General features: G+C 54.1%; 5 protein-coding genes and 2 long non-coding RNA genes across 17 annotated transcripts; 3 read left to right on the forward strand and 4 right to left on the reverse strand.

Annotated features, from left to right (window-relative positions):
• Positions 1–235: 235 nt before the first annotated feature.
• On the forward strand, positions 236–3,157 carry SLC16A11 (solute carrier family 16 member 11). Of its 6 annotated transcripts, none has more exons than XM_037129204.2 (5): positions 236–438; positions 542–687; positions 1,174–1,317; positions 1,467–2,234; positions 2,323–3,157. In XM_037129204.2, the coding sequence occupies exons 2-5, from the start codon at positions 549–551 to the stop codon at positions 2,550–2,552; spliced, it is 1,281 nt and encodes a 426-aa protein (XP_036985099.1). In that variant the 5' UTR covers positions 236–438; positions 542–548; the 3' UTR covers positions 2,553–3,157. The 6 variants fall into 6 exon arrangements, with proteins under 6 accessions (XP_036985099.1, XP_036985100.1, XP_036985102.1 ...); XM_037129205.2 differs by having other exon boundaries at positions 557–687; XM_037129207.2 differs by having other exon boundaries at positions 599–687.
• Positions 3,158–3,208: 51 nt separating this feature from the next.
• SLC16A13 (solute carrier family 16 member 13) lies at positions 3,209–6,598 on the reverse strand. Of its 2 annotated transcripts, none has more exons than XM_037129210.2 (4): positions 6,195–6,598; positions 5,906–6,049; positions 4,506–5,243; positions 3,209–3,681 (listed from the first exon to the last, which is right to left on the reverse strand). In XM_037129210.2, exons 1-4 carry the CDS (start codon positions 6,391–6,393, stop codon positions 3,596–3,598), a joined length of 1,167 nt encoding a protein of 388 aa, XP_036985105.2. In that variant the 5' UTR covers positions 6,394–6,598; the 3' UTR covers positions 3,209–3,595. The 2 variants fall into 2 exon arrangements, with proteins under 2 accessions (XP_036985105.2, XP_036985104.2); XM_037129209.2 differs by having other exon boundaries at positions 3,212–3,795; positions 6,195–6,596.
• A 219-nt stretch (positions 6,599–6,817) lies between these two features.
• LOC119037153 (uncharacterized) lies at positions 6,818–12,901 on the forward strand. Its single transcript, XR_005080159.2, has 3 exons — positions 6,818–7,070; positions 12,002–12,113; positions 12,687–12,901. It is a non-coding gene; the product is annotated as an uncharacterized LOC119037153 (long non-coding RNA).
• Positions 7,485–15,258, reverse strand: BCL6B (BCL6B transcription repressor). Of its 2 annotated transcripts, XM_037129200.2 has the most exons (9): positions 15,193–15,258; positions 14,497–14,687; positions 14,034–14,255; positions 13,541–13,921; positions 13,116–13,240; positions 12,262–12,426; positions 12,039–12,169; positions 11,784–11,921; positions 9,328–11,347 (listed from the first exon to the last, which is right to left on the reverse strand). In XM_037129200.2, the coding sequence occupies exons 2-9, from the start codon at positions 14,673–14,675 to the stop codon at positions 11,231–11,233; spliced, it is 1,458 nt and encodes a 485-aa protein (XP_036985095.2). In that variant the 5' UTR covers positions 14,676–14,687; positions 15,193–15,258; the 3' UTR covers positions 9,328–11,230. The 2 variants fall into 2 exon arrangements, with proteins under 2 accessions (XP_036985096.2, XP_036985095.2); XM_037129201.2 differs by lacking the exon at positions 9,328–11,347 and adding an exon at positions 7,485–9,148 and having other exon boundaries at positions 14,497–15,239.
• Positions 15,259–18,705: 3,447 nt separating this feature from the next.
• Positions 18,706–22,553, forward strand: LOC119037171 (uncharacterized). Its single transcript, XR_005080160.2, has 2 exons — positions 18,706–18,971; positions 22,354–22,553. It is a non-coding gene; the product is annotated as an uncharacterized LOC119037171 (long non-coding RNA).
• On the reverse strand, positions 20,808–23,708 carry CUNH17orf49 (chromosome unknown C17orf49 homolog). 4 transcript variants are annotated; one of them, XM_037129232.2, is made up of 6 exons: positions 23,505–23,696; positions 23,194–23,288; positions 22,496–22,597; positions 21,622–21,812; positions 21,303–21,407; positions 20,808–21,067 (listed from the first exon to the last, which is right to left on the reverse strand). In XM_037129232.2, exons 1-6 carry the CDS (start codon positions 23,523–23,525, stop codon positions 21,003–21,005), a joined length of 579 nt encoding a protein of 192 aa, XP_036985127.1. In that variant the 5' UTR covers positions 23,526–23,696; the 3' UTR covers positions 20,808–21,002. The 4 variants fall into 4 exon arrangements, with proteins under 4 accessions (XP_036985127.1, XP_036985128.1, XP_036985129.1 ...); XM_037129233.2 differs by having other exon boundaries at positions 20,808–21,063; positions 23,505–23,692; XM_037129234.2 differs by lacking the exon at positions 22,496–22,597 and having other exon boundaries at positions 23,505–23,708.
• A 141-nt stretch (positions 23,709–23,849) lies between these two features.
• Positions 23,850–25,554, reverse strand: RNASEK (ribonuclease K). The gene is made up of 3 exons (XM_037129236.2): positions 25,352–25,554; positions 24,572–24,648; positions 23,850–24,167 (listed from the first exon to the last, which is right to left on the reverse strand). The coding sequence occupies exons 1-3, from the start codon at positions 25,427–25,429 to the stop codon at positions 24,026–24,028; spliced, it is 297 nt and encodes a 98-aa protein (XP_036985131.1). The 5' UTR covers positions 25,430–25,554; the 3' UTR covers positions 23,850–24,025.
• Between the last annotated feature and the right edge of the window lie 271 nt (positions 25,555–25,825).

Below are 25,825 nucleotides of genomic sequence, written 5' to 3' on the forward strand. Positions count from 1 at the left end.
CCGACCTTGGACTTGCGGCGGGGGCAGGGGGGGCGGTGTTCGAGCCACCTATCTTCTCCACGAACTGCAGGCAGCAGAGGTGTGGCTGTGGACAGGCGCCTCTGGCATTCATTCCTCGCCCATCCCTGGCGGGGGGGGGGGGGGCTTGGCGTGCCCGCGAGTGTGTTTGTGTGTGTATAATTTAATCCCCGTGGGACTCAGTGTCTGGTCTCACCCTCAGCTCGGCTGATTGGCTGTCTCAGCTAGCCCCCGCCCTCCCCGCCACTGCGTCCCAGGTGGCTCAGGCCCCCGCGGTGATCTCTGTTTACCGAGAAAGCCTGCCCAAGTGGGGCTCCCTCCCCCACTCTCTCCCCGCTGAGGTTCCTGCCCGCCTAGGAAGCGGGGAGAAACCAAGCCGAGCCATTCCTCGCCCTTTTCCCCATCGCCTGGAGAGGTCAGGTAAGGGGTGTGGAGGGAGAGGGGGAGTCCCAAGCCAGGGGTAGCCCCATCACCCCGTCCCGGTATCTCGCAGATAACTCTCAGGTAACTCGCACCCACCCAGGAATTTCATGCCTAGGCCCAGCTCCCGCTCCCTCAGCCCCTGCCCTATCGTGCTCAGGGTGATGTGCCCTCCCTCCCTGGGAAAGCGGCCAGAAGCTGGATCTCAGGCCCCTGGAGGAGTCACAGACATGGAGACCTCACTCACAGGTGTTCCTTTCTCCCTCAGATGGCGATGGCCCCTACACCTGTCGGAACCCCGGATGGGGGCTGGGGCTGGGTGGTGGCAGCTGCAGCCTTCACGGTCAATGGGCTCTCCTACGGGCTGTTACGTTCCCTGGGCCTTGCCCTCCCTGATCTCGCCGAGCACTTTGACCGAACCTCTCAGGACACAGCGTGGGTCAGCGCCCTGGCTCTAGCCGTGCAGCAGGCAGCCAGTGAGGGGCCCCCACCCCGAGGTGGGGGGCGGGAACCAGGGTGGAGGGTCCCTGAGTTTAGTGGTGAGGAAAACACCTGATTACCAGATAACCTGAGAAAGGACGACAGGTATCACCAAGATCTAGAAGAGTGTGTTGAGGCTAAAAAAGGGAGCTATTAGGCTAGGGAAGAAGGTTCCATCCAGGCAAACAGCCAATGAGAAGTGTTGGAGTAAGTTGGAGCTGGGGCGTGTCTTTTATTGACTCCACCTCCTTTTAGGCCCAGTGGGCAGCGCCCTGAGCACCTGCTGGGGAGCGCGCCCAGTGGTGATGATTGGGGGCATCCTCACCTCGCTTGGTTTCGTCTTCTCGGCTTTCGCTGGCAGTCTGCTGCACCTCTACCTTGGCCTGGGCGTCCTCGCTGGTGAGGGGAGAGGATGCTTCGGTCCTAAAGGGGTGATGGTGGACATGGGAGCTTCTTGTGGGTAGGGGGCCTCCTTTGAGGAGCAGGTGTGGGATTTCTGGGCCAGGCCTTCCCAGTCCCTGTCCTCACCCGGTCTTATCCATTCGAAGGCTCAGGCTGGGCCTTGGTGTTCGCCCCTGCCCTCGGAACCGTCTCGCGTTACTTCTCCCGCCGTCGAGTCTCGGCCGTGGGTCTGGCACTCACAGGCAACGGAGCCTCTTCACTGCTCCTGGCGCCTGTCTTGCAGCTCCTCCTGGATACTTTCGGCTGGCGGGGCGCCTTGCTCCTCCTTGGCGCCATTACCCTCCACCTCACCCCCTGTGGTGCCCTGCTGCGACCCCTGGAGCTCCCTGGCGACCCCCCTGCCCCACCCCGCGGACCCCTAGCTGCCTTGGGCCTGGATCTCTTCACACGCCGAGCCTTCCTAGTTTTTGCTCTGGGCACGGCCCTGATCGCGGGCGGGTACTTCGTCCCCTACGTGCATTTGGCTCCTCATGCTTTAGACCAGGGCCTCGGAGGGTATAGGGCTGCATTGGTGGTGGCGGTGGCTGCAGTGGCGGACGCAGGCGCCCGGCTAGTCTGCGGGTGGTTGGCAGACCAGGGCTGGGTGCCCCTCCCGCGGCTGCTGGCGGTGTTTGGGGCTCTGACAGGGTTGGGGCTGCTGGCTGTGGGGCTGGTGCCAGTGGTAGGGAGTGAAGAGGGTTGGGGGGGCTCCCTGCTAGCTGTGGCCGGGGCCTACGGGCTGAGCGCCGGCAGCTACGCCCCGCTGGTTTTCGGAGTGCTCCCTGGGCTAGTAGGCTTCGGAGGTGTTGTGCAGGCCACAGGACTGGTGATGATGCTGATGAGCCTCGGTGGGCTTCTGGGCCCTCCACTATCAGGTAAGGGCCTGAGCCAACAGATCCGCCGGCCTCCATCCCCCCTGCCCCTGGGGTTCGAGGCGTCTAAATTCCTATCCTCTCCTCTCAGGCTTCCTAAGGGATGAGACCGGAGATTTCACCGCCTCCTTCCTCGTGTGCGGCTCTCTGGTCCTCTCTGGCAGCTTCATCTACATGGGGCTGCCTGGGGCTGTGCCTTCCTGCAGTCCAGCCTCCCCTCCAGCCACCCCTCCCCCTGAAAGGGGGGAATTGCTCCCCATTCCTCAAGTTGCCTTGCTCTCCCCAGGAGCCCCTCACTCCACTCTAGAAACCACTTGTTGACCATTTTCTTTTAAGCCCCTCCCCCAATAAAATGTTTCAGTTTTCCTGCATGTTCCCATTGTTAGGCAATTGAAGACACTGAAAATTTTCTACTTAAAGATATTCAACAGGCTGATTGAAAGAAACAGGATCCCACTAAGCCCTGGGAGACGGGGAGGCTATCTGTCTGTCAAGCCAATCCATTTCTCTTTGCCCAAGTTGTTGCCATTGTAACAGGAATCTTTTAGAAGTTATCTGCCTGTCAGCCTCAATTTGTGTGGGAGAGAGGGAGGCTCAGAAGTGCTGTCTGCCCCGTCCACACTTCCTTTACTCAGACTCTTCCCTGTGTCTCAATCTCTTACTGGCCGGAGGTAAACACAAGAATCCCAGACCCAGACAAACTCTCTCGGCTTCAGCTTTCCTAGTAAACTACCCCCCACCCCTGCACACACATACACCATGTCCCCACCATGCTCTTAATTTCTTTTCTAAGTCACAGGGGAGAGTGAAAAAGAAGGAAGTCAGTGGGCAAATGGAAGGAACTGTGGTCCAGAGAGCAGAAACCAGGGTTAAAACGCTCTAAGTCACAGGAGTTCCTGGACACCCCACCACCACCCAGCCATGATCCCATCCAAGCATACGGGCTCCAGCTCTTTCTGAGGTTCTGATTATTATTCAGTCTTCAGATTCAATTTTATTTCAAAGGGGCATCCCCCCTTCCCAAACATCTATCTTCAGAGAAGAAACTTAGCAGGAACACTAGAGATCACTTACAAAATATAGTTAAGTCTTTTGGCCTTTGATTTTCACAGTCGATTCATATCTCCGTGGAGCAGGCTGAACTGGATCCTGCAGAAAAGGTGGGAGCACGGCAGAGATAGGAGTCCTCAACTAAATACGGAGGGTTGGCACACACATCGCAGGAACCCTGGGCCTGCTGTGCTGGAAAATAGACCAAGATGCTTAAGGCACTATGGCTCTGTGGGCACCAACATGGGGCAGGAGGAGAAGACCTGGAGCTGCCAACCTCCGAATGTCTGGGTCTAACAGCCCCTTTTTGGAGTTCAGTCCTCTCCCAGCTCTTCCTTGGGCAGGCGGACTTTGGTATCCAGTGCCTCTGTGACAAGGTTCTGGGGCTTGGAGGCACGAGCTGAGAAGCAAAAGAAGTGGGGCAGAGTGAGGAGAACTCCACTCCCTGCAAGAAGAAAGGCCCCAGCCACCACAAAAGAAGCTGTGTAGTTGCCTGTCACATCCCGGAGGTAGCCTATGTCCAAGACAGAAAAAGAATACACATGAGTGATTTATTTCCTGGGACTGAGGACTCATATTTTTTGGTAGAGGGAAGATAATCCTTAACACATCATCTTGGAAGAGTTAGAACTCCCTAAGTAGGAATGGGTGAGCTTGAGAACTCTGGTTTCCCAAGGGCTTCAAATGGTAATTTCAGTCACCTTCCTGCCTTCAGAAAGGACCTCCAAATCAGCCAGTGGGGATTTGGGGACCCAGAGGGAGTCAGGCACATCTGTGCCTTTCCTTCTGATACCTGTGGCCCTCCCATCCATACCTTCAGTTAATAGTTAAGAAAAAATGTTAAGGGTCTGAAGGTTCTTGGCATGTGGAGATTGGAGAACTTTGACCACATGGCTCAGACACCTGAACTCCGGCCAAATGGGCCAAGGGAAGGGGCATACAGTGACATATTATGTCTGGCCAGGTCCAGCCAAGCAAGTTCTCTGAAAACCCAAGCTGCAGGTATCCTGCCAAGGATTCCATATAGCTCATTTTAGTCTTTCCCCAGCCCCAGTTACTTTGTCCCATGGACCCACTTCAGGGCTGCTATGATTGGCTATACAGGCCATGTAGTATTCCATATCAGAGGACAGTATTTACATCCACTATAACATGAATAGTCCCCTCCCCAAATGGTATGACATGGCATCCCTGGGCCACTTGGAAACCTCATTCCCCCCTTACCTGACAGAGGAGCCCCCAACAGTCCCCCGATGCTTTCTACCATCTGCACCAGTCCCAGGCCACAGTATATCCTTCCAGTCCCCACCAGTTCAGGCAGCATGGAGAAGGCCACTGGGGTCAAGGCCCCTGATGTAAAGCCATAGGCCACGGCCAGAGCCACCAGGGCTGTGGGAGCCCGAGCCACAGGGAACAGGGCCAATGACAACCCAGTCAGGGTGGTCCAGAGCATCAGGAGTCGTGCCACAGGCCCTGGGACAGCATCCCCTAGCCACCCAGAAACCACACGTCCCACAAGGTCAGAAATAGCAACCACTGAGAGGAGGAAGGCAGCAGGCAGTGGATCCCAATCCAGGTCCTGGACATGGGCCACCAGGTGCACATAGGGAATGAAGTAGCCAGTGTTGATCAGGGTGAGGGCAACAGTATAACGGAGGAAGGGGCCATGATGGAGAAGGGAGGCAAGTTGGGCCCCAGGGCCACCCATGGCAGGGTCCTCAGTCAGGGAGAGTGGCCGGAGGAGAGCACCACAGGCCACCAGGTGGAGGGAGAGGGCAGACACCAGCAACAGGGCTCCCCGCCATGCATAGTGGCTGATCAGCCATTGGAAAAGTGGGGCAAAAGCAAAGGAGGAGAGGCCCACGCCCGTCAGTGCCAGTCCCATGGCCAGGGATCGCAGGCGAGAGAAGTAACGTGACAGGCAGGCCAGGGTTGGAGTGAAGGTCAAGGCCCAGCCAGAGCCTGTCCAAAAGAAAAAAAAAAAGGAGAAGAAATGGTACTTGGGGACTCTTAGGGATCTCAGGGCACCCAGTAATCCCAACACTGCCCAGCAGCAGAATGTAGCACAGGCCTGGTTACAATCCTAATTTTGATACTTTGTACTTGCTAGTGTTTTGACTTTACTCAATCCCCCAGCCTCAATCTCCTCATCCACAAAATGAGAGTAATATATTTTATGGTACTGTAGAGGCTTAGAGATAGTGTTTTTTAAAGTAACTAGCACAGAATTTTGGAGTTAGACCTGGGTTCTACCATTTCTGGTTGTGTGATTTTCATTTGCCTAGTTCCATAAGCTTCTAAAGCCTTCCTTCATATGTAAATCAGATACCTATTTCACTGTCACAATACCTAACACAACTTCACTGTATGCAATTCTTCCTTCTATGCTCCAGTCCCACTAGCCCTGGGCTTGCATATTCTGGACATGTATCTCTGAATGTCCTAATTGCCCAACCCAGTTTATCCGTTCAGTCATTCCTCTTCATTTCCTTCAGGGTACAGGTGCTATTCAAAACTTTCTCTCAGCTTCTCCCTAAGCCTTTTAGCAGGATCAGGAGGAAGGTGATAGTCCAGAGGCCAAAAACGCAGGCATTGGACTTTCCTGCCCCTGCTCAGGATCTCACCTGAAAGCAGCCCAATACTCAGGTACAGGTGAGTCAAGGAGGTAGCAAAGGAGGCAAGCAACATGCCCAGTGCTGCCAAGATGCCCCCAGCCATCACCACAGGCCTTGGCCCGAACTTCGTGCTCAGGGCACTGCCCACTGGGCCTAGGGAAGAGGAAAGAGTTCTGTGAGAAGACCTCAGGCCTCCTTCTTTAGCATCTCCCCACCCCCATCCTCCCCCTTTACTGTCCATGTATCCCCCCCTCCCTTCCGACCGTCTGAGGACACCGGACCCAGGCTCAGCACTCACTGCCTAACTGCTGAACCGCGATTCCTATGGAGGCGATCCAGGAGACGCGTGCTGCCTGCTCCTCAAAAGCCTCCACAAACTCCACGAAGAAGATACCGAAGGAGCGGAGTACCCCGAACACCAGTGCCGACTGGAAGAACGCTGAGAGCACCACCATCCACCCCCAGCCCCCATCGGGGGGCTCGGCCCTACGTGCCATGGGGGGGGGGGGTGTAACAGAGCTGCGACCACTAAGAACCCCCCCAGGGGGAGCCAGAGTCAGGACGCTCCACCTCTGCCCACCCAGAGGGACTGCTCCGGACTGGAAACGGCGGTAAAGAAGGGACTGGCGAGGGCTTGAAAGCTGCAGAGAGGCTGCGTGAGGCGCCTGCGCCTTTCTCCTAGGCCGGGGGCGGGGTTGGATATGGGTAGCGAGAATCCCGGGGACCTTCGCCCGGGCGATTAGAGCCCGGGGGCGGGGCTCCGTTGGCAATCTGCCGAGAATCCAGGCCTAAGCAGGGTGGGCCAAACTTCGGTGGAGGAACCAAGAAGCAGTGCTGAGTTTGGACCCTACCCTTGGGGCGCACCATTTTCTGTGTAGATTATCTATTTGATCATTACGAGTGTCAGCACCTGGTCACCTGGCCACCTGGCCACCTGGCCAGGGCCGACATTAGCTCGCGGGACTCCAGAACAGGGGCGGAGCCAGAAGGCCGGGGCGGGGCCTAGAGTATTGTTCTGGACCCGGGCTGGAGTGGGGAGTATGCGTAGAGAGGGAACTTTAGGAGGTCGATTAGAGGCGGCCTCAGGTGACGCAGGGACCTAACACGAGGCTGCTTCGGTTTGCTGTCCACCCAACTGGCCAGTTCGTCCAGATTCCAGCACCAAAACCTGCACGTAAGGATCACATAGGGGTTGGTGGTGGGTAAGCTGGTTCAGGAGAGGAAAACTATTTGCTTAATGAGGAGCCCAGGAGTTGCAAGGCCAGGTGGGGGCTAGTGAAGGATCTATGATAAGAGTTTCAAAGAAAATACTCCAAGCCCCTGAGGTCACTAAAATCTAGATGCCTGGATCCCTAAGGGGTTCAAAGGCCAAAGAGACAAGGAGAATGGGTTGTTGGACTCCGGTCCCCAACTAACAGGAAACCTAGAGGTCACAGAGACCAAAAAAGCGGGAGAGGAAGGATGGGTCCTACCAGCATCACTTACCCCTTCTTCAGTGGGACTGAAACCCTTTCTTCTGTCCCTCTAGTAAAAACTACTTCCTAACCACTGTTTTTTCTTTTTAAAGATTTTATTTATTTCTCTTTAGAGGGGAAGGGAAGGAAAGAGGGAGAGAAATATCAATGTATGGATGCCTTCTCATGCGCCCCCTGCTGGGAACTGGCCTGCAACCCAGGCATGTGCCCTGACTAGGAATCCAACCGTCAACCCTTAGTTTTCAGGCCCGCGCTCAGTCCACTGAGCTACACCAACCAGCGCTAACCACAGTTTTTGATATCACGATTAGATAGCCTAGAGACAAAGAGACAAACCATGACCACAGGGACAGGGAGCAATCTGTCCCTCCTACCCAGTCCTCCACCTCCTATAGCATTAGTGGCTTGTCTTCCTGCTTCTTTATAATTCAAGCTCCCTGGGACCCTGATCTTGAAACTTGGACTCAAGGACTTATACCCAGACACATGAGGGATGGGGAGGAAGGAAGACTATGTAATTTTAAAAAGCATACTGACTCTTGTAATTTTATATATGGGAAATACATATAGTCATACTCCAAAAAACCTTTTTTTTTTTTTTTTTTGGTAAGTGGAATCAAACTTTTGGGTGGTGGAGGAATAGGTCAATGTGTAGAAAGTGGAGTGACAGTGTAACAGTGGTAAGGAGCACAGTCTTCAGAATCATGGTTCCAGCCTTGGCGTCATCACTTTTTAACTTGGCCAGGACATTGAACCTTTTAGTTCATTTCCCTATCTGTAAATTGAGGATAATAGCAACCTTTTTAAGGTTGTCAGGGGAATTGAATTAGAAAACCTGGGCACTAAAATGTTTAGTTTAGTTTAGAGCCTGACATGTAGCAGGAGTATTAGCTGGTCTCATTTTCTTTTTTTTTTTAATGCCAACTTCTTTTTTTGTTTTTAAGATTTTATTTATTTATCTTTAGAGGGGAAGGGAAGGAGAGAGGGAGAGAAATATCAATGTATGGCTGCCTCTCATGCACCCCCTGCTGGGAACTGGCTTGCAACCCAGGCATGTACCCTGACTGGGAATCAAACTGCGATCTCTTGGTTCACAGGCCCGCACTCAGTCCACTGAGCCACACCAGCCAGGAGCTGGTCTCATTTTCAACAGAGGATAAACTGTGGTGGGAGGAGAAGGAAGGTTTTAGTTTCCAAGTTTATTTCCTTCTTTTTTTTTTTTTAATCTTTTTAAAAATCTAATCCAGGTCACGGGTTTTAAAACACAGAAACACAACCATAAACTGTAAATGTTGGAAGGAATGCAGAGACCATGCTAATGGACCTGTTTCACAGATGAGTAATTCAAGTCCAAAGGGAGGTAACTTATCAAAATTAGTAAACTTCCACCCTCTGCCCACAGGGTAAAACAGAGGTGTCCACCCAGGACACACACAGGACAGGGGACAGCATGGGAGAGAAGCATACACTGGACAAAGGATAGATTCCAAAACACCATTGCTGGGGGAGAGTAGAGCTGCCATGTTGGCTCTAACCACACAGCCTTCTCACTGCCACCTCCAGCCCCTATTGTCCTCAGGGGACCCAAGTTCTATGCATTTTTTTGGTGGTGATGGTGGTGGTAGGCGGTATCCCAGCACAGATGCATCCCCCAGTCTCTTGGTATTATTAGTGGCTTCCTGGCTTCTCCCTGCCACCTCCACACTTCATGCAGGAAATGACCTCAGAGCAGCCGGATGCAGGTGGCTCCGGAGAAACTTCATGAAGTCACTGGTTCCTACACAATGAGTCAGAAGACAAGCGCAGGGAAGGGGAGAATGTAGGCCATTTAAAATGTCTGGTGGAATGGGCATGAAATCCAAGATAGTATACAGGAGGGTAGAACCCTCTTTCCCCAGCTTTACCCAGCCCCCAACCCCCCCCCCCCCAGGCAAGAATCCAGGACACAGCAGGGAGCACAGAGAGGCTTCTTTATTCCATGATTCTAATCTTGAAAGATTTAACACCTCCACCCCTAGGCACTCTCCACATGCCCATCCAGTTTGCTTAAAAAAAAAAAAAAAAAATATGGTTCCTTTTCACATCTCTCTTCCCTTTCCCCCCTCTCCTGCAGGTCTGCAGTGGAAGAAGTAGCTTTCTCACCAGTTCCCAACTGAAAGCCACTAGTACTGACCTATCTTGAGAAAGCTCCCTACAAATTCAAAGTGCTTCTTACCCTCTTCCCCATGCCCCAAATCAAACAGGCTGCTGGGCAAAAGGGGAAGGACTGTAAATCAAGGCTTCAAAGTGTCATCTAACATTCCAGACCTTCCACCAGTTAAGAGGCAATTCCATTCCTAACATTCTGCCTCCCTGGCCTACACCAGAGACTGCACCCCTTGACCTGCCTCTTAATTCTACCTGGACATTTTGGTTCACTAGAAGGTCCATCAGTTAATCGGTCTTTTAAATCTCCTAAACCTCTAATCCCAACAGTAATCCCAATCATAATCCCAAACTATAGCAAACCCAAAATGGAACTCAGCCCCTTTACTTTCCCTGTGGAAGGTTCTACTGCATTCACTGGTTCTAGACAGGAATGCAGTGATGGGAAGACCAGGTCACAGACCCAGCTTTTCTAAAGTAAGAAAGTTAACAAGCACCTGTGACTTCTAGAGGCAAAGAAGTGGAATCTGGACATTTGCCAGAACATGTCCAAAACCCCACTGAAGGAAGGAGTTTGTCTCAGAGAAACCCCAAGGAGTGTTCAAGGCCAGATGCGTCTGCTGCAAAGAACTAACTGGTCATGACATGTTGAGTCGAGATAAAGAGTTTTATAATTCTCCCTTAGGTGATAATATTCTTAGAGACTGGGCAGAATCAGAAAAGGTGGCATCATCTCTAATAAGGAATTTCAGATCTCTTCCCCCATGGAGGGATCACTTCAGTGCAAAGAACAGGCCCTAGTGGGAGGGTTGTGGCTTTATCATAACAGACACGGCTGAGCCCGACCTAGCTGAACAGGTGAATGGAACAGTTAGGGGTATAAGAAAAAGCCTCTCCAATTATCTCTCCAGTTCCAAGACTGATATAAAGTCTTCACATCCACAGCCCTGAGGAGGCACACATTATCTCTAATTCAGGTGCACCATAAAGGTTCCCATAACTCATGAAGAACAGGGAAAAGTCTATCCAGTTCCAGCCTGCTAGATATAATATCCAGAATACCAGAGAGGGTTCCTGACCCAATTCCACAAACCCACACGTTCCCAGTGCTGCCCTAGAAGAAATAAAGGTTCCAGACCTAGAGTTGGAGGGGGAGGGCACAGAGAACCCCTTTCTTCATTTAAACAAATCAACAAGCAAACAAATAGGAGAAAGAACAATTCTAAAGAAGTTATGGCAATAATAACAACAAACACATCAAGCCGAAGGAGACAGTGAAGTGCTAATCTCTGCCTGCAGAGCTGTGACCTCACACTCTGTTTCAGGTCACTTTGGTCACACTGTGGAAGAGGAAGGTGGGAAATGCAAAAGAATGGAGGCCCTGGTGCCACCCAGAGACCTCAATAAATTATATTTACAGATAAACCAAATGAGATGAGGGCTCCAGCCTCTCCTCTCCCCCAGCTCCTAGCTTGCTCTTCTCCTCAGAAATAATTTTTGATTGTGGGTAAGAGGTTTTGACCAGCAAAACAGAGGCAGATCAAGTCGAGATCTGCCACCCCTGCTCTCCCCAGTAAGAAATTAAGGTAGTGGCAGTTTCTGAGAACGGTGGGGCCCTGCACACCTCTATGCCCAAATCTGATGGAGAAGCCAGGCTAGGGCGAGCAGCTTTCCTGGCTTGCAGGAAGTGACTTGGGTCTGGGCCGTTGCTCAACTAGGGCCCCCCCAGAATGTGGTAGTGCACTTTGGTGTTGGTAGCAGCTCCGTGTTTCTGGCGCAGATGCAGCCTTAGTTGACTCTTGTGTCGGAAATGCAGGCCGCAAGGGTCGCACTGCGGAGGAGAGGGGTTTGTTCAGATAGCCGGGTCAGGTCCCTTCCCATCCACGACCACCTTTTAGGTGTTGAGTGAGGGAGAATTGTTAGTTCTCTCCAAGAGAAGCTCTTCAGTCCTCCCAAATCCTAAGGCAGAGGCCACGCCACGGACATAGGAGCTTCCCTCTTCAGCAAAGGTATTTCCATCCCTTAGCTCCTCTTCAGGAGCTAGCCTCCAGTCAAGGAACCTAACTTCTCTATACCTGCCCATTGCTACCCGTACCTCTGCCCCTTACAACCCTTTCCTAGTCCCGAACCCTTGCGCACTGGGATTCTTTCAGCACACCACCCATTTGGAAGAGCTCTAGAACCGCCAGGCAGGCTCCTCTCCGAGCCCCACCTAGGTAAATGGGAAGTAAGTCTGCGGCTTGGTTCAGACCAGGTCCGGTACTCACGTGGTAAGGCTTCTCCCCCGTGTGGATACGAACATGGCTTTTGAGGGTCTGTAGGTGGCGGAAGCGAGTCCCGCAGGTGGGGCAAGGATAGGGTTTCTCCCCTGTGTGGATCAGCACGTGCGCGCGCAGATGCGCCACCTGGGAGGGGAGGGAACTTCAGACAAGTCCTCTGAGAAAAACAGAACCTTTCCTAAACGGTCCATTCTGCCCTCTTGCAGATTCGCCTTTGAACCACTTCTGAGACTGGCTCCATACCTGTACGAAGCGGGAACCACACGTCTCACACTTATAGGGTTTCTCTCCCGAATGGATGCGGCTATGCGTTTTCAGGTTAGCCGGCCGGTTAAAGCGGGCTCCGCAGATGGAGCAGTGGTAGGGCTTTTCCCCTGGAGGTAGGGAGGAGCAGAGGTCAGAGACTCTGCCGAAGACCCAGGTGAGCAGGAAGGCCAGGATTCTCTCCTCCCTGCTCCTCCCCTACCTGTGTGCACAGTGCGGTGACTGGCCAGGTTGCCCTTGTAGCGGAAGGCAGACCGGCAGAGCTGACACTTGTAGGGCTTGTCCTCATCCCCAGGAGCTAAGGGGTCCAGCCCCGATGAGCACCCAGCCACAGCCTCACAGTTTTGGCAGCTGAAAAATTCACTTCCTATGAAGGGGGATGGGTAATGACAACAATATCAGAGAATCCTCAAACCACGTAGCCAGGTTTTCTTTTTCCCAATTTACTGTTATGACTTCTGGGGCTCATTTCATTTGCTCATGGTCACGTAGTTAGTAAGAGGAGAAGCCAACCTGACTCCATCCTTGTCTGTCTGTCTCCAGAGTACTCTGCTAATCTCTTCAATAGTAGTGGTGGTAGGGGAAGGTCCCTAGTAGTAGTAGGTGAAGGTTTCTGTCTCTCCTCAGCACTCTGAATGACCGCTAACCTGAGAGGCCCTGTCGAGCTCTAGGCTGACCACTCAGCCCTGGACTGGGGTGAGCCAGAAGTTTCCAAACACTGCTGCTCGTTGGAAGCTTTAAAAAATACTGATGCCTTCCCAATGTGCCAAAGTTGCGGGTTTGATTCCCAGTTGGGGCACATACAAGAACCAACCAATAAATACATAAATAAGTACAACAAACTGACCAATCTCTCTCAAATAAACTTTTCTAAAACTAAAAAAAAAAAAAAAAACTGATGCCTGTCTTCCACTTCTAGACGTTTTAATTGAGGGGTATGACCTAGGCAACAGGAGTTTCAAAAGCTCCATAAGTAAATTCTAATTTGCAACTGGAACTGGCCTTGAGCAGCCACAAAGGAAAAGCCCAGAAGGGGATAAAAGGAGGTGCTCTTACCTGGTGGTGGGTGAACCCGCCCAGAGGGTGATGATTCAGTGGCTTCCCGACCCTGGGGTGCGAGATGGGGGGTATTGACTGGAGCCCCACATTTAAACTGTCCAGTGGCAGCAGTTGGAGAGAGCCTAGGCAGAGCAAAAGGTTAGGAGAGATCATGTGGAGGGGGCTTTGCTGCTAGAGAACTTGGAACCAAATGCCTACCCTCCAGAAGTGAGCCAGTACTCACCAATGAGCCATATCCATTTGTGCTATCAAAGACCCAAAGCACTGAGTAAGCCTGGCCTCTGGCCAGCGTCCTAAGGTGGGCTAGTGTCTCTGGAACCCACCCACTCACTCCCTGCTCCTGACCAACCCAGCCCAACAGCTCTCTCTGCCTCCTGGCTGAGACTAGCCACTACAAATTCTTGGGGTTCCAGTTCCTGTACCTGCTCTGGGGACCAGGAATGGGTCCTTCTTCGCTGCCACTGCTGCTGCTGCTGCTGCTGCTGCTGCTGCTGCTGCTGCTGGAAGCCTCGTCTCCACTGGGGAACCCAGCTTGGGGGCAAAGTTGACCAGAACTCCTCTCCCCCGCCAGGCTCCCTGCTTGGGAGGCCTGAGAGTTTAGCACGATGAACTTGTATTTTTTCCAGTTGCAGGCCTTGGGGTCTGGGCTGCCTGGACTGGGGGGGCCTTGACTGCAGCTGCGAGACTCAGTAGGTGGGTCTGGGTGCCCTTCGGAGCGCCTGGGACTGCCTGGTGGAGGGGCCGTTGGGGGCGTGGGGGGTTCTGCCTCCAGGGGCCGCGGGGAGATGCCCAGAGGTTCATAGCTGGGAAAAGTGGGATGGACATTAGTGCTATTTCCTAATCTTGGCCTCTGCCCTCGATACCTGGGATACCAGTCACCTCACCCATGAAGAACACCAAGCTGGGGCTCCTCACCTGGCCTGAATGAAGCGGTGGCATGCCTGGACCACATGATCCATCTGCAAGTAGGTGGCGGCTGCAAGAACAGCTGGTGCAGTGGCCGGAGAGAGGCGTAGGCGAGAAGTGTACATGAAGTCTAGAAGAGGAGCGAAGCCTCCGGCTTCGGGGCCCCCGGGCAGAGAGAGCACATCCACCCCAACGCCTGCACGGCCTCGGAAAATTGAATAGAAAAAGCCACTGGAGAAAGGACAGATAGGTCATGTTAGGGGCTGGGGAACCAAGGCAGGTAAAGTGCCACTATAGAAAGCCACGCCCCATGGAGAGCCCCGCCTCCTCCCCACTGTCACCCCGCCCCCAATTCCAGGTTGCCCCGCCTCCTGCTTTTGAAAGCCTGGGCTTCAGATTCCCTCCCAACGAATTTATGGCTCCGCCCCTTTCCTATTTGGTCCCACTCCTTCCGAGGAGGCTCCCCTCGAACCTGCAGGCGATAAGAACCGCCTTGTGAGCTCGGAGAGGTTGCCCGCCAACCAGAAGCGTGACGTCGGTGAGGATCCCGCGCAGGCGCAACTCGTTGAGGTTGCCGAGCACGTCGGAGGAGTGGCGCGTGAACTCGCGGACGTAGCCCAGCGCTCGCTCCGGGGCAGCCGCGGAACCCATCGCGACGCAGGCCTGCGGGAGCCAGGGGGTCGAGGCGGTCCCAGGACGCCTTCCGTTCCGCAGTTTGCCTCTTCCTCCGGAGGGGCAAGTGGAGCCAACCTCCAGTGCCCGGCTCACGTCGCCTCACTTAATTCCTCTTACTCTTTCTACCCTCCACCGCACCGCTGCTCGCTTTCCTCCTCTAGATTCGAAGGCTCCCACACTGCGGCGTGGACGGCGAGGTGGAAGCTCCGACCCACAGCGCCCTTCGTTCGACTCTTAGTGCCTCTCCAGCACCGCCCCCCACACCCACCCAACTTCCCTCGGCTTCACCGCGCTCCCGAGTCTCAGGCGCCCGGCCCTGCCCGGAGACCCTATCGATCGAAGTTCCCTCCCCTGAACCACGAGCTCTACTACCTGCTACAAAGTTCCGACAGCCTAGCGTAGCCCAACCGTGGGCCTCGGTCTTCCTATCGTGAACAAACCCCAGCCCCCCTCGGGGACCCAGGGTCTGGCTCCCTCAGCCTCCGGTTCTCACCCCCGTCCTGCAGGGGCTGCGGCTCCTCTTCTCTGGGGGGTGGAGCCTCTCTCCCCTTTTGGCCTCGGCGCCTTTATCGGGCCGGGATGTCGGGGGCGGGGGTGGAGGTGGGGTGAACGCCTGGGTCTGTATCCTTCCTTCCTCCCTTGCTCTCCAGATGGCGAGCCCGGGGCGGGGTCTCGGCTCCAGGGCGGGACCTCAGAAAGGCAGGGTGGTCGTAACCTAAGGAGTCCTGGGTCACCGAAAGTGAAATCATCGAGGATGGGACGTTCGAATTGGGGAGAACCTTGGGGATATCCAGAGTAGAAATGTGGATGACTGGGCCGCGCGGGGGGGTGTGGCTGGGACTGCGAACATCGGTGTGTTAGCCGTTGAAAAGGGGTGCAAGGAGCCTGTTGCAAGACAAAAAAAATACAGCAAAAACTTTCTTTCCGGTGTACGGTATGACGGGACAAAAAGGAGAGCCAAAAGAGGCACCAGGTTCGGGGAGGCAATAGTGGGCTCCCGTGGAGTCCCAGACAGCAGGAGAGGTGATGTGAACGACAGGTTCCTCTGGCGGGGCCTACGCAAAGGGGACTCTGGTCGGGCGGGGTAGGGAAGGGCGGATATGATTTCTAGTTTGTTTCCTTCCATTGTCCTGCGACCGGACGGCTCCTACAGCTGCTTCCCCTCGAGGAGGTGGGGAAAGTCCCGGGTGGGAGCCGAGAGACGCTCAGGAGACCTAGGCGTCCGGACTCTAGCTCTCAACTCCCTTCAGAATCCTTTTAGGGACCCAGAGAGAGAGACTCCCGCCCAAATCCCGCTAGTGCTCCCCCAATCCCAGCCCACTAGGGCCTCGGGCACCCGCCGGTCGGCTAGGCGAGGAGGCTGGCGGGACGCCGGAGTCCAGCGCGGCAAGCCGGCGAAGCTCGACAATGTTTGGCTCCTTCCACGAGGGGGCGCACGAGCACTAGCTTCTCCGCGCCGGGTGGCTTCCACCCCGCTGAGGGGGGTCCGCTCTGACAGGGGCTCAGGATCAATTCGGTCTGGACGGCGGAAACCTTCCTCCTCGTCCTCTTGGTGCTGGTTTATTTTGTCCCTCTGTCTCCTAAGAGGGAACTAGGGTTGGACAGAGGGAGGGAGAGTTAGGCGACAGAAGTGACTTTCCTCCGAGGCTGGGGTTCCTACCTGGGGTGAGAAATCCGACGGCTTTGGGAACAAGGGAAATGGGTGGGACAAGGAGTGGGGTTTGAACCCTGGGAGCACAGGGTTTTCCTTTCTAATTAGTCTAGACATTATTATCTGTCTTTAGAGGTGAATTTTAAGAGAACATTAATATGAAAGTTGGGTGGGGTGAACAAAGAAAAGGGAAAACAGGGAGGTTCTCAGGATTAAAGAAGGGTAGAGAAGTCAGGAGGGGCATGATGACCCTGATTTTAAGTCCCAGATCTGGGAGACAGGCTCGGGTCAAAACTGGGGGCAGGGGACAAGGTACATTTGGAGAAGGGAGGCCAGAGCTGAATCCAGCTGCAAAGCAGGACTTGGATCTGGGTTTAGGAGTCTTCCATTGCCCAGGAATAACTGACCATTTCCTGTGGAGTTGCATATCCAGGCCTCTGGGCCCACACCTTCAGCTCTGAGGGTGTCCTTATTTGGATGCACATAAGAACTGCTGAGAAACTGGGGATTTGGGACCGCTGAGGATTCGGACCGATGGTGGCTTTTGATGTGAAGGTTACTTTGATTTCTGCCCAGTGTGGAGCTCCCTTTGGTATCAGGATGGGGTTGATTTTGTGTTTTCTGGTCAATTGTGGGGTGCATGTTTATTATGGAATATTGAGTTAGTTTGATTATTCTGGGCACTGGGCAGGCGGGGGAAGGGATGCATTCAGGCTGGAGGGCAAATGGTAAGTTTGAGGAATGAAGGTGATTTTGAAGCTCTGTTAGTTTGGGGGATTCTGACACTCACAATTTGGAGATTGTCACGTTGAAGTATTAGAAGAACCTGCTAGGTGTTCTTCGGGAAGCGGACGAGGGTTTTGTTTTTGAGGGTTTCATAGTCATTGGTGCATACAGACAATCTAATTTCAAGTACAGTAGTCAAGCTGATTCGGGGGATGTGTTAAGTTTTGGGGTGCCATATAAATTTCAAGGCTCAAATCAGATTAGAGGGGACACGAAATTAAATTTGGAGTCTTTTATTAGCTTGTAGTGGAACATAATAGGAACCTGGGAGTGTGTGTGAAGGCCTTCCATGATTGTGGTTCTACGAGGGTGAGCAAAGCTTTACATTTGAAAGTTGTGGAAACTTATTTGGAGGAGGGGAGACTCTTGTGTATGCACAGATAGCCAAGAAGCATTTTCTAGGGGTAGACACAAGACCAGGGCCCAGGGTAGGAAATTAAAGTTTTGGGGTGTCTTTATTTTGAGGTGTTTTGCAATGATTTTGGTGAGGCTGAGGGATGGATCAGAAGGTAAGATTGATTTGGGGGTTCACTTAATTTGGAGCATGATGGTGGTTTGGAATGTCCTTTGCTTATAGCTCCCTATCACCCCAGATTCTAGAAATCTCTTTGTTTAGTGAACCTCAGATATGCCCAGGATTGGACAGGAGAAATTTGGAAAGCGAGTGTATTTCTTCTTATTTCTATGTGGCCTAAAGAGATCTGAGGGGAAAAAAGATGGTTTCAGACTCCAAACCCCCAATTTCTTAAAGGAGGACACCTCAGTTTGTGAGGAAGTGGAGGAAAATGGGGTGTCTGGTGGTAAAGTGGACACCCCTGACTAGGTCAGTGCTGTTGGAACTGTGGCAAGGCGAGGTGGTGGTGGGGGTACAAGGAGGTGATTCTTGTACCCTGGTTTTCTAGGATAAGAGCCCCAAACAGAAAGCAGACAGAGGACTGGCAGTGTGGGTGAGATGGGGGGAGGGGTTCCTCACGGCAGCAGGGGCTAGGGGGTCAGCTAGGCCAGCTCTGCACGCCTGGGTCCCTGTTCTGTTCGGCTCTCCTCCCCTCTTTCCCTCCCACCGCCCACCCCCACAACCCAAGGGAAAAAAACTGCCTGTGCAACAGCAATGGCAGATTCCAATCCTCCAGGCTTTCCTGAACCACCACGGAGACCAGCCAGGGGGGAGGGGAAGGGAGGATCGGGCTTTTCTGCTTCCCTAAGACTGGGGCTATGAGCTTGACCTCCTGGCCCCTAGCCCTTCGAGGAGTGACCCCCGGTCTGGAAGCCAGGTGTCCTGGACCCTAGCCCCCGCGCGGGGGGGCCTGGAGAGACGAGGAGGAGGGAGGAGGGAGTGACTTCCAAAATTGGCATCGGGACAGAGCAGGGCTGGCGGGAGGCAGGCGAAAGACGGAATTTTCCTGAAAAAACGGGGATATCTGAGGACCCCAAATTTGGAGATCTAGTCCAGGACCGTCCTGCCAACATACTAGATTTTTTGGGGATTTTTTGGGGCCCCCAGGACCCCTCTAGATGGGGTGAGGAATGTAGTGTTGGGGGAATCTGACTGGGGCATTGCAGCTGCCTCTCCCGCCGAGTTGGACACGGATGGGCTGGGACGGGTTTGGGGGGGTGTCCCCAATTCTGACTGGGAGTGAAGGAACCCCCTTCTGAGCTCTCTTGTGGGGGTCCCCCCTCCCTAGGGCACTCCCCACTCCCTGAGCCAGCCGAGAGGAAGGAGGCCGGCGATGCGACTGGGGCAGCTCCTTTCTCCTGCACCCCAAATGTGAGGGATGCACCCCAAATTTTGCTCCCTTCAAAATAGGGGACCAGGATCTCAGGGGAGAGTAGCTGAGGTAAGTGGGGAGGAAAGTGTCCCCTGTTTTCAGGAGAGACGTGGCGGTTGGGGGGGGAGGTCTGGAGGTGCGTGCTGGGGTGGGGTTGGCTTTGTCAATCTTGGAACTGGGGGGACAGTTGGAGAGGCTTTCTCTTATGGCCCTAAACAGCAGTCCCCCAGATGAAAACCAAAGGCTGAGATCAGAGAGCCCCCCAACATCCCCAGCCGTTAGTAAAGTGCTTGATTTCTGTTTCACCCCCACAAAGGCTCTGCCGAGGATGGGAGCTGGGGGCAGTTGTTCAGTTTGGGGGCTGTGGAAGGTGGAATGAAGGGCAGGAGGCCTTGGCAGGACTTGATGTAGGGGAGACAGGGGTGTCAAGGGAGGGGGGTCTGGCATTCCCAGGGCCTAAAAAGACTGCTTACACCTACCATCTTACATCTTTTTGATTGCTAAGAGTTTTGGGGGGTGTGTCTGAAGGGAGGGTGGTAAAGAGGGGGATGGGAGGTGGGAAGATAACTTTTGGATTTTAGAGGATATTATTTTGATTTGTGGAAGGGACTTTGGCCCTTGGATTTTGATTTCTGGCGAGTGTTTTGTAAAAATCAAGTCCTGGGCAGGAGAAAGAGGCTGAGGGAAGGCCTAGGGTGGGGGAGGGGAGAGGCATGTTTGTCTCAGCTTAAACGTGGCTTTTTGGGGTGGGCCCACCTTCCTGGACCTGGTGGATGGGTTGATGGGGGTTGTTGCGCAGGGTGGGACTTGGGTCCTGGGGGGCCATGGAGAGTGGAACAGAGCTGGGGTTGAATACCTGGCCCCCAGGTCCAGATGGCCCTCTTCCTGGGCCCTGCTGCTCCCCTTTCCCCGGGGCCTCCATTTCCTGCCCTTGGCCTCCATCTTGTGGCAGGCCCAGGGCAACTTCCGGCCCCCCTCTCCCAACCATGTTCCGGCCCCACCACCTCTGGATTGCCAACTTCCAACCCTGCCGTCCTTGGCCTCCTGTCTCCTTGCTTTCTCTCGGGTTCTGACCCAGAGAGGGGAGGAACGGACACAGGAAGCCTTGGGTCCCTGCCCTTGCTGACTCGGGGAGGCAGTCTCTTGGCCCCCCATAGTCATTCCCTATTTCCTCCTCTTCTGACCCCACCCTAGGGATCCCCTGAGCAGTTTCTACAGAGCGAAGATGGTTCCAGTCTCACACTGCAGACTCACCCCTCAGGCCTCTCTCCCTCCATTTGCCTGTTCAGCTCCTGGCCCTGGCTCGTTTCCCCTAACCGTTCTTGGGGCCATGTTGCCTTCTCTATCTCCTGGCTCTTGGTGGTGGGGGTCTTCCCAGCACTGTCTCACGCTCCCTTCCTCTCAACCCACCCCAGTCCTGCTCCCGCCCCAGCAGCACACTGTGGTTTGTACGGCACTGTGGCCACGTCCAAACCACACTGTGGTGTTAGAGCGAGGGTGGGGGAGGCACCGCTGAGGCTTGGCCCCGGAGGCCACCCTGGAGAAGCAACACAAAAGACATCTGGGGCCTTCTATCAAGGTTGGGGGTGGGGGCTGGGAGAAGGGATGTATGAAAGCACTGGAGACAGCCCCTCTAAAACCCCCAGGTCAGTCACCCGAATACTGACTGCTAGAGACCCTGGAAGTAAGTTCTGCCTCCAGAGAGCAAAGTGGAGTCTGTTCCCCACACCCAACTCCCCTGGCTCTAGCAGCACAGAAATATTGGCACTGGGAAGAGTGTCTGCCAATATTGGCTGAGCTGCTCCAGGCAGGGTGGTGAGAGCTGCCGAGGAGGATGAGCCCCCAGAGGTGAAGGAGAGTGAACGGTCTCTTGTACTCCAATAATGTTAAGTGACATCACCAAGCTGAGAGGGAAATCTTTATTATTTTCTGTACAAAAATGTCCATCAGGTGCAAATCGAAGGTTTGGGAGCAGATGCTTATACAGGGACAGCACGGGGACAACCCCAGCAGTCTTCTGACCCTCTCCCACGTAGGCTCAGAGTCCTTGGTGATCCACAGCCCCAGGGCAAACACTAAGAGGGGTCAGACGCGGAAGGCTCAGTAAGACAGCAGAGGAGGATCAGCAGAGGTCATGAGAAGGCCAGAATCCAGGGTCAGGCTGTCTGGAACAGGAAGTAAAATGGGCCGAGATGGAGCGAGCCCCAAATATGCTTCCAAGACAATTCCTGCCTCCCCAAAGCCCCCAGCTCTTTACTGCAACCACCTGCACTATGTATGAGAACCTTCTCTTCCAAAGCCCCTGTAGAAGGGAGGGGACTCCTAAGACCCTCCCCTACCATCCAGGTGTCACTTCCTCCCCAACCCCTTCAGCTGGTGTGGGAGGAGAAGGACTCCTACCCTGGTCGAAGTTGAGTTTCTTGGAAGGAGGAGTTTCTCCTAGCCCTTCAATATCCACCAGGTCACTGTTGGCGTCGGAGTCGTTCAGGGCACTGAGGGTCACATCTGGGAGGGGGGCATAAGCTAGGTTCTAGGTTCCCTGACTGTAGCCTTGGCTTCCCAAAGCTCCAAGCTCTCCCTCCCTTCCCCACACCAGCCACTCTCTGGGAACCTTCACTGGGAGAGGAAGAGAGATTTGTCCTTCTTTGACCCAAGCCCACCTATCTCACTGAACCTCAGGTGGGACTTTAACCCCTAGGCGGCAACTCCCAGCCCTCACCAGCTTTCTGCTTCTTTATGGGGGGACCCCCAGCCTCAGGGACACAGGAACTGCTTAATGGAGGGGCAGCTGGAGGAGGCGACAAAACACCAGACGCCACTTTCTTGGGCCCTTTCTTGGGAGACTCAGTTGGAAGGGGGACACCAGAGTCTTCATATACTTTGCGCTTCACAGTGGCCTTTATCTGAGCCCTGCAGAGAAGAGAGAACAGGTTAGGGAGTCATCATCAGAGAGACTGAGTGTAGAAGGGAGGGGAGGGGTAGGGCAGGGCAGGGATAATGGGCCACTCTGAAGGGATACTAGGGAGACCCTTCAGAACCTGGATATGAATCCAAGTTAGGGTCCCAACCCTTTGGTAGGGTCTCATTTTCCTGAAGCTTTTCACTCACTCACTTGGGGCAGATGGAATGTAAAGAGTGAATTCCCTGAATTGAGTAGTGGGAAGGGCTCATCTCCAAATCCTCTTCTGGGAGAGAAGTATGGATGTAAAAGGCTAACAGGTAAGCCTTGGTGATTTAAAGGTAGATTCTGATCAACTAGTTCAGAATCACAGTATCCCTGGAAACACAGCAGCAGAGTCTCAAAAGAATTGTGTAAATAACCAGGCAACTCCCATTACCAAATTAAATTACTGGTTATCTCAGGCAATCTAAAGTCAAAAACTTGGAAGGGTCTGACTACCATAGTATTTTACACTTCTGACCAATTGTGACAATTTTTTTTATCTTTCAGTCCCCAGGGGGATACCAACAAAACTAGCAACAAAGTAGCAAGGATGCTGAGTTGGGAGTTCTTGAAGAAGATGGAACAATCGGTATAGGGGAAGAAAGCTGCCCACCCCTCCCTCTTTCTCTGCCAGCCACCCCTCCCTCACACTGTCCGTTCCTTGATGACACAGCTGATGTGATTAAGATCGTCCCCAAAACGCTTCACAGCAGCCCTCAGCATCTCTATCTCCGTCTCCGTCCACTTGGCACTGTCAGAGGGGGAGAGGGGAATATCCAAAGTGGGAGGAGAAGGGGTGTGGAGCCAGCCCCCAGGCAATGTGCACAGCAACCAGCCTCCTCCCCCTAATCCCTGGGGCCCCTCCCATGGATCCAAAAAAAGGTCCTCCTTAAAAACAAACAAAAACACGACCCCGTGGGACCCCAGGACCCCCAACCACATGATACTGAAAAAATCACCACCTTGTAAGAAAGCCTCCTCCCCATCGTAAAAATAGCTGCCGTAAACTGTCCACTGAAACCAATTCAACAAGGGGGGGGGGGACCGGGGCGTCTAACAAACAGAACACCTAAGCACAGTCTGCCACAATGTGAGGGAATGCCACGGGATTTGGGGTGGGTGGGTAGTGGTGGTAGTTTACGGTCTGCAGGTTCAGGTTGTGAGTGTCAGTCTGTGGTTTCACCTGTCATTCATTCAACAATCATTTATTACCATCCACTCTGCGCAGTGCCAGGCACAAAGGCAAACTAAAACTAACATCTGTCCTTGTCCTAAAGAATGTCCGTGTCACTGATCGAGTCCAAGCGTCCGCACTCTGCGTCCACGTCCCAGTCCAAACTCACGTACCCCGCGGGGGAAGAGTCGGCTACGGGATGCAGCTGCATCGTCAGCTCCCCAAGCTTCGTGAACGCGGCTCCCGCCGCGGAGAAGATCTCTCCAACCTGCGGGCGGGGCAGCATTACGGGGGGCCGAAGCACACCCCCGCGCCGTCCCGCCTGCAGCCCCTAGCCCCACCCCAGGTTCGATTCCCGCCCGCCTCCCGCTCGCTTCCCGCCCCCACTCTCCACCCCGGGCGGAAGAGCCGGGAGCCAACGGGGTGGGAGTGGGAACGCCCTCCCGCAGCCACTAGGGAGCGCTGTCCGCAAAGCAGGTCGAACCTTTGTGGACGCTGACGTCATGGTCCCGTGCGCCTCCGGCACGGAGACGCTGCCGCCGCCGCCGCCACCGCTACCACCGAGCCGGAGCCCGAGAGGCAGCCGATCAAACCGCTCCGACACGCACAGGAAGTCCCGCCCCTCCCCACAGCTGATTGGCTCAAACTGGGCGACTCAGCTCCACCAGCTGCAGTTACGCAGCCTCTGCGCAGCAGGGAAGTACGGAATGAGACCCCGCCCTACTTCCGGTGCGGCTTCTTTCCATTTCCGTGGAGTTGGAACTCCCTAATTAGAGGCGGATACCCAGCCCCAGTGCCCTCCTCTCCCAACCAAGCACAGATACAAGGCTTAGGAGTGTAATTTCTCTTTATTGTGGTACGGGAAGAGGCAAGGGAGCCGAAAGGACTGATAACAGTCAGCTTCAGCCTCCCTCCACTGGAGCCGGGATCCATAATGGGGTCAGGAGAGGGTAGGGAGAGCCTTAAATAGAAGAGGGGGCTCCAGAGCGTAAATGTGACCCAGCTCTATCGCACCATATATTCCTTGCGCTTATTGAGCCGTACTTGGCAGAAAGAGAAGCCCCCGAGGAGGAGGTAAAGTCCAGCAGCGATGAAACAGTTGTAGCTGACTTGCTCGTAGAGGTTGTATATGTCCTGGGGGCCATTCCTGGGGGTGGGGATTAAGCAGAGAAGTGTCAGAAACATTAATAGCTGCCAACATTTACTGAGTACTTACTGTGTGCCAGGTACGGGTTCTGAGTGCTTTTACATGTACTCTCTTGTTCAATCCTCACCCTATGAAGTGAGTTCCATTACAGCATCCACTTTGCAGAGAAAGATGGAGGCACAGAAAAGTCAAGCAAAATACTTAAGGCACAACTAAAGTGGTGAATTTAGAATGGCTGCTGAGGTTTGACTCCCAAGGCCAATACAAACTATGCTCAAGAGAGCAGTTCTCCACACCCAGTTCCTTAGCCACTGGGCCCGAAGCATGCGGAAGTCCTGCAATTCTTACCACAGGCTCAGCCACTTCCCACCTACTCCCAACCTCACCTCACCCACCTAACTTACTCAAAATCTTTCTCCGTGAAGGGAACGTCCTCAATGAGCACAGCGGAATGGACGTTGAAAAAGATTCCAAGCATTATCTGAAAACAGGGCATGGGTAGGTTTGACCTCAGGTCCCTGCCCTGGTCACTCCCTAAACTCCTTCCACTTCTAGTGTTGCCACAACATCTGGGTTTGAGAATTAACAAAATGCGCTGGGATTAGAGGTGGCTGTTGCTGAACTTCCGGGTGAATTTCAGTCACCCGGAACAGGGCATGAGGTCGTGACAGACGACTTGGCTGGGGCAAGGGCAGGAATAGTGTGTAACCCAGGAACCCAGAAAATTCTTCTCTCCAGAGGCGTCATTATCACGGGACAGGGCAGAAAGAATCAGGGGGAATCAGCACTTAGTTTCTTCCTGGAGTGGGGCGGGTAGAGTCCTGGGGAAACAAGGCCCCAGCTACCCATTTCGGGAATAAACGCTCCCTTTGCTCCACGCCCCTCTATTCAGTTTAAGCATCTCGCAAGAACCCAACTCTTCTTCCTCTTACCTTAAGGGGGGGGGGGGTCTCTAAATTTACCAGGTCCGGATCCCATTCCAAGCTCCAGCTCCCTCCCCCACTACCCGCCCTACTCCAGTTCCCCATTTCTCAATTTCAGTTGTCTCGTTCTCCAGCGGCTAACCAACCATCCCCCTCCAGCCTGCCTGCGGCTTTCTAAGGCCTGGAGTCTCCTAGCCTTCTAGCCCTCCAACACCAGGGCCCCTCAGACCCTCTGCAGTTCTCGTCGGCTAGTCCCCTCACCAACATGATCACTCCCCAAGCGCTGAGGACGATGCCGCAGGCGGCCAGCTTGGGCCCACAGCACAGAAGCGACGCCATGAATAAAGGACTCCGGGACGCCCCAGCTATGGGCCAAACAGAAAGGCAGTGAAAGTAATCCCCGATATGCCCGAGCAATAAAACCCTGCCGGATTCTGGACCGGGCGCTGTTGCGGACAGAAAGCCCTGACGTCGACTGAGGGGCGTGGCCTAGGACCGAACCTTTGTGAGGGTTGGGGGGGCGCCAGACAGAGAACTCTGGGCGAGTTTGGCTCCTCCCCATATTTTGGCGATAAAAGATAGTGTCTGAAATGAAACCATTCTCTCCAGAGTCTCTTATTAACCCAAGCAGCTGGGCGCAAATATTCCAGTAGCAAGGGCCTGAAGGTTCCTCCCTCTCCAGGTTGGAATGGAAAGCGCCATCGTGTCACATGACCCATTTTAGCAAGTCACGTG

Source organism: Artibeus jamaicensis, unplaced genomic scaffold (genome assembly GCF_021234435.1).
Source record: "Artibeus jamaicensis isolate MK-2021 breed Jamaican fruit bat unplaced genomic scaffold, CSHL_Jam_final contig_781, whole genome shotgun sequence".
In the NCBI taxonomy this organism is placed as follows: Eukaryota; Metazoa; Chordata; class Mammalia; order Chiroptera; family Phyllostomidae; genus Artibeus; species Artibeus jamaicensis.